The 15,598-nt window shown below is 34.0% G+C and overlaps 1 protein-coding gene across 7 annotated transcripts in view; it reads right to left on the bottom strand.

Moving 5' to 3' along the window:
- Positions 1-15,598, bottom strand: part of FSD1L (fibronectin type III and SPRY domain containing 1 like) — a 62,256-nt gene that overhangs the window by 21,875 nt on the left and 24,783 nt on the right. For all 7 annotated transcript variants that reach the window (XR_016019285.1, XR_016019286.1, XM_019734210.3 and 4 more), the window contains exons 5-7: positions 9,750-9,772; positions 5,518-5,639; positions 895-1,104 (exon numbers count right to left, since the gene is read on the bottom strand). Coding sequence is in view for 5 of the 7 variants with exons in the window: in XM_019734210.3 (XP_019589769.3) it covers positions 895-1,104; positions 5,518-5,639; positions 9,750-9,772 (355 nt within the window). In the remaining 2 variants the exon portion in view is untranslated. The remainder of the gene's footprint in view (positions 1-894; positions 1,105-5,517; positions 5,640-9,749; positions 9,773-15,598) is intronic.

Below are 15,598 nucleotides of genomic sequence, written 5' to 3' on the forward strand. Positions count from 1 at the left end.
AACAAGGTTGCCAGTTCAATTCCCGCATGGGATGGTGGGCTGCGCCCTCTGCAACTAAAGATTGAAAACAGTGACTGGACTTGGAGCTGAGCTGCGCCCTCCACAACTAGATTGAAACATAGGGATTAATAGCAAAACTCTGAAGTTAGTCATGTCTAGATTAAAATAGTTCAAAAATTACTAACATGACAGAGCCGCATTTGTTACTGTAAAGTAGGAAAAACATCAACCTCAGAATTGTAAATATTAAATGAGATGTACTGTACTGATTAAATGAGATGTATTATGCAATAATACACTTCAGCCCAGCTCCTGACAAATGGTAAGTGCTCAATAATGGTCAAGTTACTAATGTCACTGACTATGCATAACAAGCGCTGAACAAGTCAGGCAACATTCGACCATTTCAAATATCCAAAGTCCCCTATATAGAGAGGTATTCTTTTAAAGGCTTTCAAAAGGCCGACAAACAAATTTCTAATACCAAGTCACAGCTCTACTTTAAGTATTACCATGACGGTAATCTTAACAGGGTAAAGGCAGCAGTGTTTATAGTATCACTGAACTGTGGAGTGGTGTGTACATCTAGAAAATTGACAGCTTCTTTACTGTTAGAAAACCAAGGTTAACAATTAAATGTTATTCTGAAACACAGTTTCCAGAACATCCTTTCATGTTTGTTTTACATACATTATTTTACCAGGTTGCAAATATCCAGAAGTAATTTAAATGAAGGTTTTCTTGATATTTTAAGAGAAATTCACTTCTATAATGAATATAAAAAAATTTACTTGGCTAAAGAAACTTAACTTTATCTTTTAAAGTAACTCAAAATATTTTTCACAATTATATTTATTTTCTGAGAATGAGATTCATGATATGCAGTCATTTTACCTGATAATGTATATTCAGTACCCTTAATATTATCAATTATCTCCCAGCATCGCTCATCCTTTACACGTGGAAGTCCATCAAAATTAGTTTTCCTATATTCCAGTATAAAATGGTCAATCTTATTATCTTCTTCTGGCATTCTCCAAGCTACTGTTACAGCGTTGTCAGCCACCAAACACTCTATTGGATCTATCTCTGGAGCTTTGGGGACTGAAGGGAAAAAAAAAAAAAAAAAGGTTCATTTCTCATTTATTATAGTACAAATCCAATATTTATGTTTCTGATTGAAACTATGCTTTTTCATGTTGCTTTTGAACTGTCCAATTAAAGCAAGCAACTAAGAAGAGGGATACCCTATAAATGCAAAATAACTAGTTTTCAAAGCTCTATTTAGAAATTCATGTTTCAAAGTTTTTTTTCATAGACTTATTCAAAATACATTAAAATCCTAGCTGGCAAAAAGCAACTCAAACATGTTAAGAATAAAGAATCAAGAATGACTCGTTACTTCTCAAAATGTACTTTTAATCTATTTCAAACTGCTGTAGAATTGTAAATTAAATCACTATTAACAAAATAGAGTAACTTGTTCTGAATCCAATGATTAAAATAATTCAAGATATTTTCAAAATCTTTTTCATAAAAAATTATAATTTCTCAACAGTAAACAAAAATGAACTCCCCAGCCCCCCAAAATACTTAAGGATTTTAAAATGTTTCTCCAAAGAATTCTATGATTCATTAAAGTAAATTGGAGTAAATGAGCCACAATTAACATGTATGAACATTAATCACAACTCCTTTTCTGTAAAAGAGATTTTTCTGTAGCTCCTCAACATGAACAGATGTTCCATTTATGTAACCACAGATTAATTGGAGAACCTGGTCCTCCAGTGACACAGATGTGTCTGAGATGTGTGAAACTGTGCAGGTACTGTGTTTAAACATTTTGTTGCTTAAAAATAAAAAAGTTTCAAAAGGTTTACTCCAAGTATGCAAGCAAAGCTGGTTTAAAATTTTAAATCAATTAATGCAATCTATCACATCAGAAGAAAAATCATATGCTCGATAGAGAAAAAATATGACAAAATACAACAACCACTTATCACAAAAACTCTCAGCAAACCAGGAATAGAGGGAGGCTTTCCTTGATAAAGAACATCTACAAAAAAAACTAGAGTTAACATCATACTTAATGTTGAGAAACTAGGTATTTTTTCCTAAGGCAAAGGTGTCCCCTCTCACTACTTCTGGAAGTTCTAGCTAAATGCAGTAAGACAAGAAAGGAAGTAGAGGGTATACAGACTAGGAAGGAAAAATAAAATTGTCTATTCGTTGATGACATGAGTGTCTAAAATCCCAAAGAATCAACAAAAAAGTTCCTGGAACTAAAAAATGATTATAGCAAATCTGCAGGATACAAGGAACGAACAGGCAGAGTACAGGGGAATATTAGGGCAGTGAAACTATTCTGTATCACAGTGTTATGATGGATAACTGACATTATGCACTCGTCAAAACCCCATTAAAATTCTACAACACAAGAGTAAACCCTGTGTTAAATTAAGAGTAAACCCTAATGTAAACTGTGGACTTCAGTTAATACTAAGGTATCAATATTGGTTATAGCAATTATAATAAATGTACCACACTAATGCAAGATGCTAACAGGGGAAACTGTATGTGGGGAAGAGGCAAGTCTGTGTCTGGTCACTCTGTATCTGTTCCATCTTCTATAAACCTAAACTTGCTTGTAAAAAACGAAGCACTCATTACAAAAACTATAACAACAACAAAGGAATTATGTACAAAAGTTAAAATGCAAAGCAATGTGACACCTAACAACAAAGGAAACCAAATTATCTTGGATAACATAATCAAGACCAAGATGAAAGGAACTTGAAATCTTCAAGCCTAACTAGTAAGAAAGGGAAGGAAGAAGACAGATGGGACAATTGATCTCCATTAACTAGTCTTCAAAATTCAAGTCTAATGTGTATACGTACAATAAATACTTGGAATCTGATATACCTTATTAGTAAGACAACAGACAACCACAGAAGTACTTTATCATTTGTCATTATGATTAATTTCCTTCATTTGCCTTGTAGGACCTTTGTCCCAATAATACGTAACAGATGTTACTCTCTATTATTGGAACATAAGCAATACAGACTATTTATTCATTGCCACGAGAACAGACCACAAGCATTCATGAATTTAATATACTCTGCGCTGCTTACACATGAGGATATGTAAAGGCCTATTTGGCATGCAGAGATTTTATAATTTTGCCAAGTCACAAACCTGTACTGAAAGTTGTAAGAGGCTGGTATAAAGCAAGAATCACTCAATTTGTAAGTACATCTGGCTAACTCCCCACTATATACACATTTCAATTCAGCTACCATTCCAGTAAGAATGTACAAGCAAGTAGAGTCTTCCTTTTTGTGAATAACGGCCCCCAAAAGAAAGCAAACTACTAAAAGTGGTAACTGAGGTAAAAATTTTAAGAAATCCAAGGAAGTGGTGATTCTTGGGAGAGAAAAAGAAATTTTAGATAATTTAAGAGTGGTATGTCAAATTAAGGTTGACTTGGACCTAATATGTGGGAAGTTCACCCAAGACTATATACTGAAAAGTCCATTAAGTGAGGGATAAAATTTCAGATGAAAGGTGGTAAAACTGCCATATAAAAATATCACTTAGCAAATTCAGAACTCTCTTTGTAAATGAGACTGAAAAGCAATTCACAGCAATTTCCATAAAGCAACAGTTAACTAGCAATAGTGCGGAAATTGGTTCGAGAATTTTACTAAGGTTTTCTTTGCATGTGAATGTAAAAGGGCAGGTGGCATCAACCCTATCACAAGCATATTTCTCATTTTAGTTGCACAAGCTCAGAAGAGAAGACTATAAACTCTAAGTTTCACTATATAAAAAAATGGCTTAAAGTAGGAGAAAATGGCTTTGCAATTGTTATCATCCATCATCATCACATCCATTTTTCAGACTCAGGTAAGTCCACAACTCATGTTATTATACATAATGCAGTGTAGAGCTAATGTTTGTGGTGTTTATGGAATGAATTACTATGGGATAAACGTATTCATTTTTTATTTAATTTGATTGTACCTTACAGGAAATTTTTATGCTATAGCAGAATATGTAAAATTAGTAATATGAATTCATCTTTCATAAATTTTAACAACCTACTATACTTTTCCTTCAGGATAAAAGTCCTCCACAAAAGGATTTCTTGTTTTTTGTTTCTTATTTTATTTAAAAAAAAAAATTTTTATTATACCTCATTCCTTCAGTCTTAACAGTTTGCCAAAAGAGGAAATCCTAACTGTGCAATGCAATCTGCTTGACTGTACAGCAGGCATGGCCTTGGTCTGTTAAGACATCACTGAAAACTCAAGAGAAAGAGGAATGGTGAGAAGATTGCTTTTTAGGCAGCTTTTTAAAAAATCAAAATAATAGTGTATTAACAATCTACCACTCCTGACTCTCCTGAATTTAGAAGTAGTGGGAATGACAATATAATGGTGAGTAATTCTTAAAGACCCCTTTACAGGTAGATATTCAGTGACAAGCACACTTTCTTCCTCTACAACTACAGTTCATCCTCTCATCTTTTCCTTCTATAAACTCTTCTAACACTTCTGATCCATACCACTCAAGTTAATACTTCCCTTGTGCTACCCTTACTAGTTCAATTAGTTTCATGACTACTAACCTCATCTTTCCAATCCTATTTTAAATCTCTGGCTAAAGATTCAGAGAAGAATGGTTTCATATGATCAAAATTCTCTTTTCAGAAACAGCTAACCTCTAAAGAAACAGAAGCCAGTTTCAACAAAGCACCTATTTAAGTAAAACGTTTCACTTTCAAGAGACTTCCCCATCCCCCAAATCACCATGTCCAAATTGTTTTAGCTATGTATCAACTTAACAACATTACTTGATGCTAGCTAAAAATAGACTACTACTAACCAAAAGGTCTTTAACTGGCTCTTTCACACATGTGGACTCAATTTCAAATGGTCTTGACTTCTGGGATAGCCTCATACTAATCCTCTACTAAATCAATGTTAACATTATTACTGGAAATAAAATTCCATCTGAGCCAGGAACAACTTCAACAATAATGGTAATGACAGCAGCTAACATTCACTGAGTGTTAACTATATGTTGGGTACAATCTCAAGTGCTTTAGACGGTTCAATTCATCTAATCCCCATAAAAACCCTAGAAGGAAAAACATCACGTTTTTAAAGATGAAGAAAATGAGGCAAAGTTAAATAACTCTTTCAAAGTTACACAGCAAGTAAGTGACAGCTAGGATTCAAATCCAAAAAGCCTGGTCCCAAGACCCAGTGATACATCATGGTTTACTGCTTCTGTCAAACTAACAATAACCACCAGTAAAATAACTCTCTAAAAATAAAGACTAGCAAATTTTTCCTTAATTGAATGAAGAATCATCCCTTAATTGAATGAAGAAAAAAATCACACTATCCTTATTTAATATTTATTTTCCAATGTTCATCACAGAAAAATTTTGCAGAAAAAAAGTTTTTATACATAATTTTACATGTAATGTACATACTTACTTACCTGGCAAAAACTTCAAAGTTTGCAGCATCTGTCTTTCCTGAGAAAAATCCACCATTAAATGAGTCATGTTGTCACTGACCTTTGGTTTCAAAGAAAGGCGAAAGGCTGAAGCCATTGTTACTCTATGGTAAACACAAACATACTTTTAAAAATAAAAGAATGGAAATATCATATATTTAATGTATAAAATGAAAAGATAGAAATGATTTCACTCTAGTGATTTCAGAAACTATAACAAAGGTAACAAAACTAAACAGAAATTTGCTGTTAGAGTCTTTGAAAATTAAATAAAAACTGTAAAATGTTTTTAAAGACATTTAAGATAACTTTAAGGAACTTTCCTCCACCCGGTTTTATAAAACTGCATATAAATACAAATATCACAAGAGATAAATATCCGGTATAAATCATCTTTAGCAGACGCAATAGTCATCTGAACCTCTGTAAACTCAAGCTCCCTGACTTCCTGATGCCAGCCTCACTCCTTTCTATATACCACAGAATGAACTGTACATACACCCTGATTCCGTCCTTCCTAGCAATCACAACTACTCCATGGATCCTCAGAGAAGAGCAGAGGTGCACTCACTAAATACTGTATAGCTCGGCAGCTGTCAAAGATAGGCCATGGAAGAGAAAGGAGAGAAGTGGAATCACGATTTTAAATACCATGCTAGTAGGTGTCACTCTGATGTATCCACATCAGCTACGTGAAAGAATGCAAGGAGAAACAGCCCTGTGAAACCATATACCATGGAATTAAGAGGAGCTCAATAAATATTTATTACATGAATGCGGTATAAAAAACAACAAAAAAAGAAAGAAGTCATACCAGACTTCATTTTACTCAAACTAGGGGGAAACTGTTCTGTCAATTATAACTGGGAACTAAAAGAAGTTCTCATGTTATTAATATAACCTGAGAAATTTTATCTCAAATTTCAATTTTGCATATTAAATTTCCACAAGTATCACAAAGCAATTCCCATTATTATCTTTGGTCAAAGAATGATACAAAAGTAATATTCATGAATGTTGTATTTCTGTACATAATTTGGGAGAGGAAGTAAATGGAGCTGGAGGAACAAAGAAAATACCAGGCCTAGTCATTCAAATCTGCCAGATTTACTCTAGAGATCAATGGTAGGAGAAATATCAAACTTGTTGCTCTATTCAGTTATTTGAGGATGAAAAATGTCTGTTTCTGTATTCAGTTATTTTAATGTCATTTTAAAACTAGGGAAGTAATCACTTTATTTAGTAGAAACAATGAGTTAACTGATCTATTTCTCAAAAAGAACGTACTATACTGAAATACCATTTATGGGTAAGGGAACTCACACTTAATGCAGGGCAGACATAACGCTGAATGTTTCACATTATTACTTTAAGCTGCTGGTACTCAGTAATAAAATTTCAGATTATACCAATAAGAAGTTAGAAGCAAAGTCTTACATACATTGTTTTCTACAGCCCCAAGTATCTTTTGACTCGAAGACTTCCAGAAGAGCTATATTCAGATGGGTACTTAGTAAATGCCCATAGAACCAATGAATGGGTTTGAACCTACTTGGTTGCTGTTAAACCAGGTTATTTCAATGTTAGCTGAGAACTGTTTAGAAAAAAATATCTGAAGGTATTTTAGGGAATTTAAATCTGAAACTTCATCTGCAAATCTTGATTTAATCACTATGGCCTCAAAGAAAAAGAATGTTCCCCCAAAATGGATTAGAAAGGTCTATCAAAGCCTAAAAAACAAGAATGATGACCTTTACTTTCTAGTCAATGAAAATTTCAGTCTCCATAAATTAAGTTAGATGTTTAACAATGTTATAATCTTTCAAATGACTTAAGTTTTTTATTTTTAAATTGAATATATTTAGACAATTGTACCTCAAAGCCCAAACTAACAATCTAAAATCCACAGATAACTCTCTACATTACAGGATCCAAGTGGTTAGGGAATGTTTTAATTCACTCTGACTTTCTCAATTTATTTCTAATAGTACAAGCTGAATACAAGGATCCCTTCTCCTCATTTTATTTTTGCAAAGAGAAAATAACTGCAAAACATATGGATGAATACTTTTAATTTCCTCAAACTACTTGCCTAATTAACTTGACTCCTCTTTTCATGACCCCTTTTCTTCAAGAACCAGTGACTCGTACAATATACTTCAACAAATCATCTTCCAACATTACTACGTAAGTACTACATTAGTGTTTCCTGTCACTCCCACTATTCCTCCTGAATAACTTCTATCACAGCAAATCATATATACTCAGTTCTCACAGATATTTTCATTTTTATATATTTGGTTCCTTGCTCAGGTGTGTTATACATTCTTCCTGAAAATGCCACTTCTGCCTTAATATAAGGGAGTGATTAATCCTTTCCTCCCTTAGTGATAATAATTATTTTATTATGACTATATGTTTAAACTATTTTTATATTATAAATGGCAATGATGGAATCCTAGAAAACTGCTTCCTGGGAGAATCCCTAAAAACTGTATTGGAGAAACTGAACATTATGAAACTAAAAACCAAGTTTAAAAAATTAAGCCAAGACCCAGAAATGTTCCTTAGGCAGGAAGTAAAAATTCTGTGGGAAGCCTTAAAAAAAAAAAAAAAAGAGTAGAGGCTTTGAAAAACAAACGAAAACTAAATGGAGTTTGCCCTGACAGAAAAAAGGAATCCTGACTCCTGAGATCACATGGCTACTGATGAAATCAAGCCAAGAGGTTGGCTTAGAAGAAGAGGAAAAGAAGTCAAGCTTCTGAAGAATACATTCAGCCATGAACACTGACCATAAAATTAAATTCTGACAAACAAGTCTGAGAAAAGAGAAAGAGGTCAGGGTGAGGACAGCATTCTGGGAAGCACAGAACCATAGAGATCCCCAGGGGAAGAACAAGAGAGGATTTTGCAGGGTCTCTCAGTCTTTGGACAGCTCAAAGCCTGATTAGGAAATGACTTCTAATCCAAAAAATCAGGGACCAGAGCAGGACTGAGTGGAGTAGGTGGCTAAATAGGATAATAATCTAGCCAGGGGAGGACATGGATCACTCATAGCGCATTCCAGCAGATACAACGCAAAACTACCTTATCCAAAAAACTGGCCTACCTAGCACCCAATCCTCAGACAGCCACTACTTTTCACCTTCGAGTTCTCATAATCTCCTTTCTATTAATACATTCATGATTTATAAGAATGATCCATGTCTCTAACCAATATCTGGTATAAAAAATACAAAAAATTTAAAAATAAATATTTGTGTTAAGAATGCTATGACTGCCACGTGAATCTTGCCTCTAGTCAAATAAATGGCCACAAGAAAAACATAGAATTGAAGTCTTCAGTCAAGATTAACAACAGACACACTTATTTTCACGCAGTCTATAACGAGTAATTTTGTAAATTATCTGATGAAGAATAATGTACTTAGGATTCAGAGTGGAGATTTGAAGAGCTGTGCCTTTCAGAGACTCTCATAATCCTCAAATGAAGAAATCGAAGTGGAGTCAATGCTCAGCGACTAGCGAGGCAGATCCAAGACATGCCTCCCATGGTCACCCAATCCCAAACTGCCAGCAACTCCGTTAGCCCTTTGGTGCATTCATTACAGCAAGTACCACCCTTTCTTAATCCTGGCTCCATCAATGAGAAACACCTTTTAAGCTAAAGTCTTTCATCATTTTCGTTACTATTCTCTTCCCATAAACTAGAGAATGGTGGCATTAGAAATAGAAAGAGATGGCACCAGGAACAGGATGGAATGAGAATACAAAGGTGTTAAAACAGGAGAGCAGTGAAGACAGCTTTAGCTCCTGAGGACTACTTAAAAATGCTGTGACTTCTCAGAAAGTAAGACATGCTTATAAAATTTAAGAATAACAAAAAATGCATTCCAGGAATACATATTTTTTAATTATTTAAAATGGTTCCCCATACATTAGCATAGCTAATTAAGAACTGTACTAAAACTAACTATATTATACCAGAAATGAAATTCTTTTGGAAGTGTATAATTGTACACACTGTGTTTTTAAAAAAATCTTGCTGATTCATTGTTTATGCCAGAAAATATGCAAAACACATTTTCTTTTTTTGTACTTGCCATTAGGTATTTTTATTTTCACCATCAAGATTCCAATAAGAAACTGTTGTTGAATTTCATTTCTGATGTCAGTATCAATACTTAAATAAAAATGTAGGTTTTATTCCATACCTATCCTTGATCTGTCTGGCAGCCTTGGAGCAAATCAGGGAGAAGAGAAAGAAGGCAGTTAGTGCTTTTCATGCAAGTTTCAATGGCAGTGACATGCAAGAAAAGTTAGGATATAAACCCTGGAATAGGTTAGTTCAATATTCACCAAAACACAAATTACAGGACATCTGTACAGTTTGCATCAGTTTGGATAATGTGATGTTAGAACAATAGTAGAAAATCCAGACCCATATAAATCACCTTAAAAGGAGGGGAATTTAACACTTCAAACTAATTCCAGGTGACTAGAAATGTTTTTTCTTACCTTAAGATTATCATAACACACCTCCACTTTCATTCAGTCTGACACTCTTCAACTAGAACAATCAATCTCCTTCACGGGGCACACTTTTCTATGCATTCTGATGGTTTTCTTACACATTTCAAATCTGCTCTCCAATTTTTCTTCAGACATCTCTTTCACCACTTCATAATGATTGTTCCAAGCTTTCTCTATATGCCTTCACTGGGCAAGGACTGTGTATTCTGAGAGCTTGCCTGCTAACATATAAAACTAGGCTGCAGTTCTACAATCCTTTCCCCCCACAGAGTGAAGCTGTAATGGCAAAAATTCAGACAAGAAGAAACCAGAGAAATACTTCTAGCAATGGGGTCTTTCCCTCAGATGACTTCATAGTAACTGCCAACTTAAACCCACTCTACATAAGATTTTTTTTTTTTTTTTGAGAACGCTAGCACAAGTTTAAGAGGGGGATACAGCTATTAGTGCCGTACAATCACAGAAAAATAATGAAAAATACACGTAAAACCTGTTGTCCCCTTTACATTTACATACAATATACTATATCCAAAAAAAGATTTTTTCCCCCACACTGGCCAGCATAACAATGATACATCCTATGTAGACCATGGCTGTTTTGCTCAACACTCTATCCTCAGAGTCTAGCATAAAGCTTGGCACATAGTATCACTTACTAATTATTAGATGTAACTGAATATATAAATGTCTATAGCAATGCTTCTGTTTGTCTTGCTTATTCAGTTCTAATATTATTCTTACTTGAAATTAGTTAATTTTTATACCCATCCTAAAATATTCTGGTCTGAGTAAAATATTCTGGTCTGGTCTTTCTATACAAAAGAACAGAACTGCAATTTAGATCAGCAGTTCTAGCACTGTATTCCATGACCTTGTATACTAATCATTCCATTTTTTTTATTAAGGGATATTGGTCCTTAATGTTTCTAAAGATCCTTTTCAAGCTCCACACTCTACAGCAGACAACCCAACTCTGTGGCATCTATGACATGTTCCTTAAATCACAACACTACTTTGGTACTAGGGACAAAAAAATGTTAAGTCAATTACATTGACATATTTTTAAAATTATTATCATAGCTAGAATTACAAACCAAAGATTTTAATACAAGAGTCAAGAGAGGGAAAGAGGAGACTCTTCCCTGCACTTGATGTTTCTTTACATATGGAGAAACTGCCACTAGCATTACTCCCTAAACCTCTCTCTATAGCCTCATTTCTCCTGCAAAGGTGATAACTTAATCTGATTATGAGTTTGAAAGGAGAAAGTAAAAATCAGTAGCTCGGCACCCTTCCCATTTTCTGGCAGCTTGCTTTCCCACAGAGAAAATATATTCTGTTCTTCCCCTTGATGCAGTCAATATCTCTGAAACAGGCTCCCCCACACAGATACCTGAGGCAGCCCCGTACTAACCATACCTGGGCGGGTAAGTCTAATTCTAGGATTCAATATTAGGAAGCTGGTCCACTGATATAAGCCAAATTCTCCAATGCCGTTTTATCAGTATTCGGCCTCTTAACAGCTTATTTGTTTTATCTTATTTCCCAATTGGTTTAGAATTTGGTTAGAGAAATGTTACTTACCAGTCATTCTCAAATAACCCAACAATATGAAGACCATTCCTATTTTTTAAACTGACCGTAATGATTCAATTCTGTGTCTAGTGTTACTTAATTTAGTAAGGTGCCATGTCTTTCAGTGTGTGCAAGTGTGCACACATACACATGCATGTAAAGCTTTCATGTTATCATTTTATGTACTAGGTTGTTTATGACAAACCAGAAAAGGAAAAGATGAAAAGCCAGATAACCTAGGAAAAACTGTTGTCCCATGTATTTATACATAAATATATCTAGTTGGTAAAACAGAAGACTCCATAGTTCCTCTTTCATTTAGGTTCAAATCTTATAGTACATATACTGTGTAAATGCAGGAGGGGTTGAAGAAGTTACTCTGTGCAATGACAAAGAGTAGGAAGTTTCCAGTTCTGAAGATAATTCTTTAAAAGGGCCCAATTTCAAGAAATGTCTTATATTGGAAAATAGATTAATTTTTTTCTGGGACTTCTCCCAAAGCAGAAAGCCTCCCAAAAAGTACACAGTACTATGCTGCCTGATTCCTCTAAGTTTCAATTTCAAGAGTGATGCATTTTGTCAATTAAACATCTCTGCTTAGTAAGTACCAACTGACCCCAGCATTTACGAGTATTCTGCCTCCAATACATTTATGTGCATCTACATAATTCCACTTAGTGAGTTATGAAAAGGCCTCAGTGAATGTTTAGATTTTTAGGTTATGGTACTATATATTACTAGAAAGCCTTCAAGAAGTATTAGTCATATTACTTTGCTCAATATCACTATTTTCTATAAATTTCTATCACTATCTCTATTTCAATTTTCTAGTGAAATATTGTTTGCCAACACTTCATTTCTCTCTATTCATATCAAAGATGTCTCCTTTCTCTCTCTCATTCCCTTCGCCCATCTGTTAATTGTTTTAAAAATAAATCTTACAATTCTGATCCTTTACTGTATCAGTTTAGGAAATCTGTCACCTAAGACCAACTTCCTTAAACAGAAATGTAATATGAGTACAATGTAGGAGTAATCACAAATGGTTCTCCATAATTACCAATTTAATATAAAGAAGTTAAACCAGATCTTTTCCCAATCGCTCTTGTTTTTAATCTGCAATGAGTGGATACAGAAACTATTTTCTTCCATGAATTTATCAAGCCCTTTGAAGGTTAAGATCTTATTGTTTATATATTTCTTCTTAATATTCTCATTTTTCTCCTTTTATAGAAAAATGTTAGAAGCAAAATACTTAAAACAATTCTATTTACGGAGCAGCTAAATTGAATAGTATTTTCTAAACACTATTTAGTATTTCTAAATACTACAGGATTTCTGAACAGTTAAAAAGAAAATAATAAAATAAAGGAGTTTTAGATCCTGCTTATTGTACTCAATGAATCATTTACCCAAACAGAAAAATATTGGGATTTCCAAATTTCTTCCCAACAGACAGAAATTTTGAAACTCACCAGTAAAAATAAGGAGCACTGACCAAGGTTTACGAGATCTGAGTGTCGGCCCATCACATTAACTAGCAAGTCACTTAACTCTTTTAGGGCCCAGTTATGTCACCTGTAAAATGATGAGCACTAAGATAACTTTGAACCCTAAAAGTCCATCCTAAGCCATCTTATTTGTAGATAATGACTTAAATTATCTAAAACGAATTAAACATTTTAACAATATAATTCTCTGAACTGCTTACTGAAATAGAGAAACAGGCAGCAAAGGAAGAGTTAGTTAAAATCAGAGAGCACTGATAAATAGCAACAATAAGAATATATGCGTAACTGCTGAGAAAAATAGACTAACACTGTCAAAACAATGAATCTAGCAAAAGCTAGACATCGAAATTGGTATTTGCCTGAGAGAATTTATCTTTACTTTTATTTGCAGTAAAGATCAAAAGAGGTCTAAGTAAAACTCTGAATGCCACACGGGAAACTTTTCAAGTCTTGTCTACATGACCACATTGTTTTATACTTCAAATTTTCCTAGTAAATTTGAAACAGATAATTTTGTAATGGTTCCTTGAGACAACCTGAAAATGACTAAGGGGCAAATATTTAATACTTTTTCAATACTTTTTACAATACATAATTGAGACTTTTGTCCTCACCTCAAAAATATATTAAGGGAATAACTTGGGAAATAAAGGGGACTCAGTCAGAGAGAGTGGAGAGATAGTTTCAAAACACTATTTTCCTTCAGGCAAAAATACCAACTTCCAAAGAAAACACTGCATACCGGTTGATTACATACATAACAAATTTTGTATTTTCTATATAAATCTGTTAATAAAAATAACTATTTTTCAAAAACATGATCATTTAAATGTCTTCTTCACAAAGTCATAGTAAACAACTGGAAATAAATTTTGGATACAGTACTCCCTGTTTTCTCCTCCTCATGATCAGAGGCTGACACTCACTGAACAATATTTTAATGATTGTCAGTGAGAAATACACAAAACCCATTCTCCCTTTTCCTCTGTGATCAAATGTAGAAGACATTGTTTTCCTTTCACCTTACTCTGTATATTTTATTCCATTGTAGATACCTGGGCAGGTAACCATTTCATCCCTTCTAACCTGAATAGTGGATTATGTGTGGCAAGATTGTGATGAAATGGCTGGTTAGTGATATTGACTTGCAAATTGTCCCACAGATTCTCTTTTCATAGGTAGAATTCAAGTTCTAAATTCCGGGTGGGGGGTGGAACGATAGGGATATTAATTTTAGCAAAGAAATCCAAGCAGTGTTCTGCAGGCCAGCTACGTATTAGCGGAGAACCCAAGTTTGGTGGGGTTTTGGCTACTTGTCCATCCAAAAACAAAGCTAATGATCCCGATTTCATTTGCTGATGATCTTCCTGCACATATTTACTATCGAACAAACTTCTAGCAGTCTAAACAAATTAGTGAAAGTATGTTCTAAAATCCTTTTCCTTTTGTGCTTTCACTTGCTCACTTTCAGACTGTCTAATGCTGGTAAATGGTATAGCTTCACATTCAACTCACATGCTGAGGTACCGCAATGTGATCATTTAAATATTATTTAAAATTCTCTTTTTGAAGATAATGAAGTCTAAAAAGACTCACGGTCTGGGTTTTAGTCTATGATATTTTTTAGACCCCGTGAACTCTTCATATTAATCTGATTTAATCACTTTAATATGGGATATTTGTAAAGAGCATACATTAAAAGAATTTCTTTTTCCAAGTATCTAACAATATATTGCTAGTCCAATAATTAATCTTCAAAGTCATCTTTCTCTATCTGTCAGCAATTAGGTGTTTGAGGCAAGCCTGTAGTCCATGCAGCAAATCAGGAAAGTGAACTTAGTTTTTGACTTGAAAGCAAACCATTATCTGGATGCTATTCGGATATACTCAGAAAATAAGTACAAAGCAACTCTCACTTAAGCATTTTTCTTGAACAAAAAACTCAGATTTCTGGCTCGGAAACACTGACAAATAATTCATTTCACTACATCTCCAAATGGTTTACTATCAAGCAGTGTTGTAAATACTGGAAGACAAAACCAAAATAAAATATGAAGAAAAGTGGCACATTAAAAAAATATATTTAAACCACAATGTGACTTATTTTATCAGAACCTTTCCAATTTACAAAGGGAACAAGTTTTAATTATCAAAGCTAGAAACAAAGCTGGAAAGAACAAAGGTGAGAGAGAGAGAGAACAGTAACCTTTGAAAGGAAGGGGAAAGGACTCTGAATGTCTATAAAAAGAGAAACTTGGGAGAAACAAACTTTTATCACAGTTTTTCTGAGCGTCAGTCCCTATTTAAATGCAACTGGATTCAAGTTATTTTTGAGTCCTTGAGCACACATTTTATAGTTTTCCTGTTTTCTTCCTCACTCTCAGGATCTCAGCTATTGATTCTTGCTGCTATGATTATGCCTGTCATTTACATCTGCCCTAGTC

This window comes from Rhinolophus sinicus, chromosome 16 (assembly GCF_057876585.1).
Source record: "Rhinolophus sinicus isolate RSI-liver-muscle chromosome 16, RSI-T2T, whole genome shotgun sequence".
Lineage (NCBI taxonomy): Eukaryota > Metazoa > Chordata > Mammalia > Chiroptera > Rhinolophidae > Rhinolophus > Rhinolophus sinicus.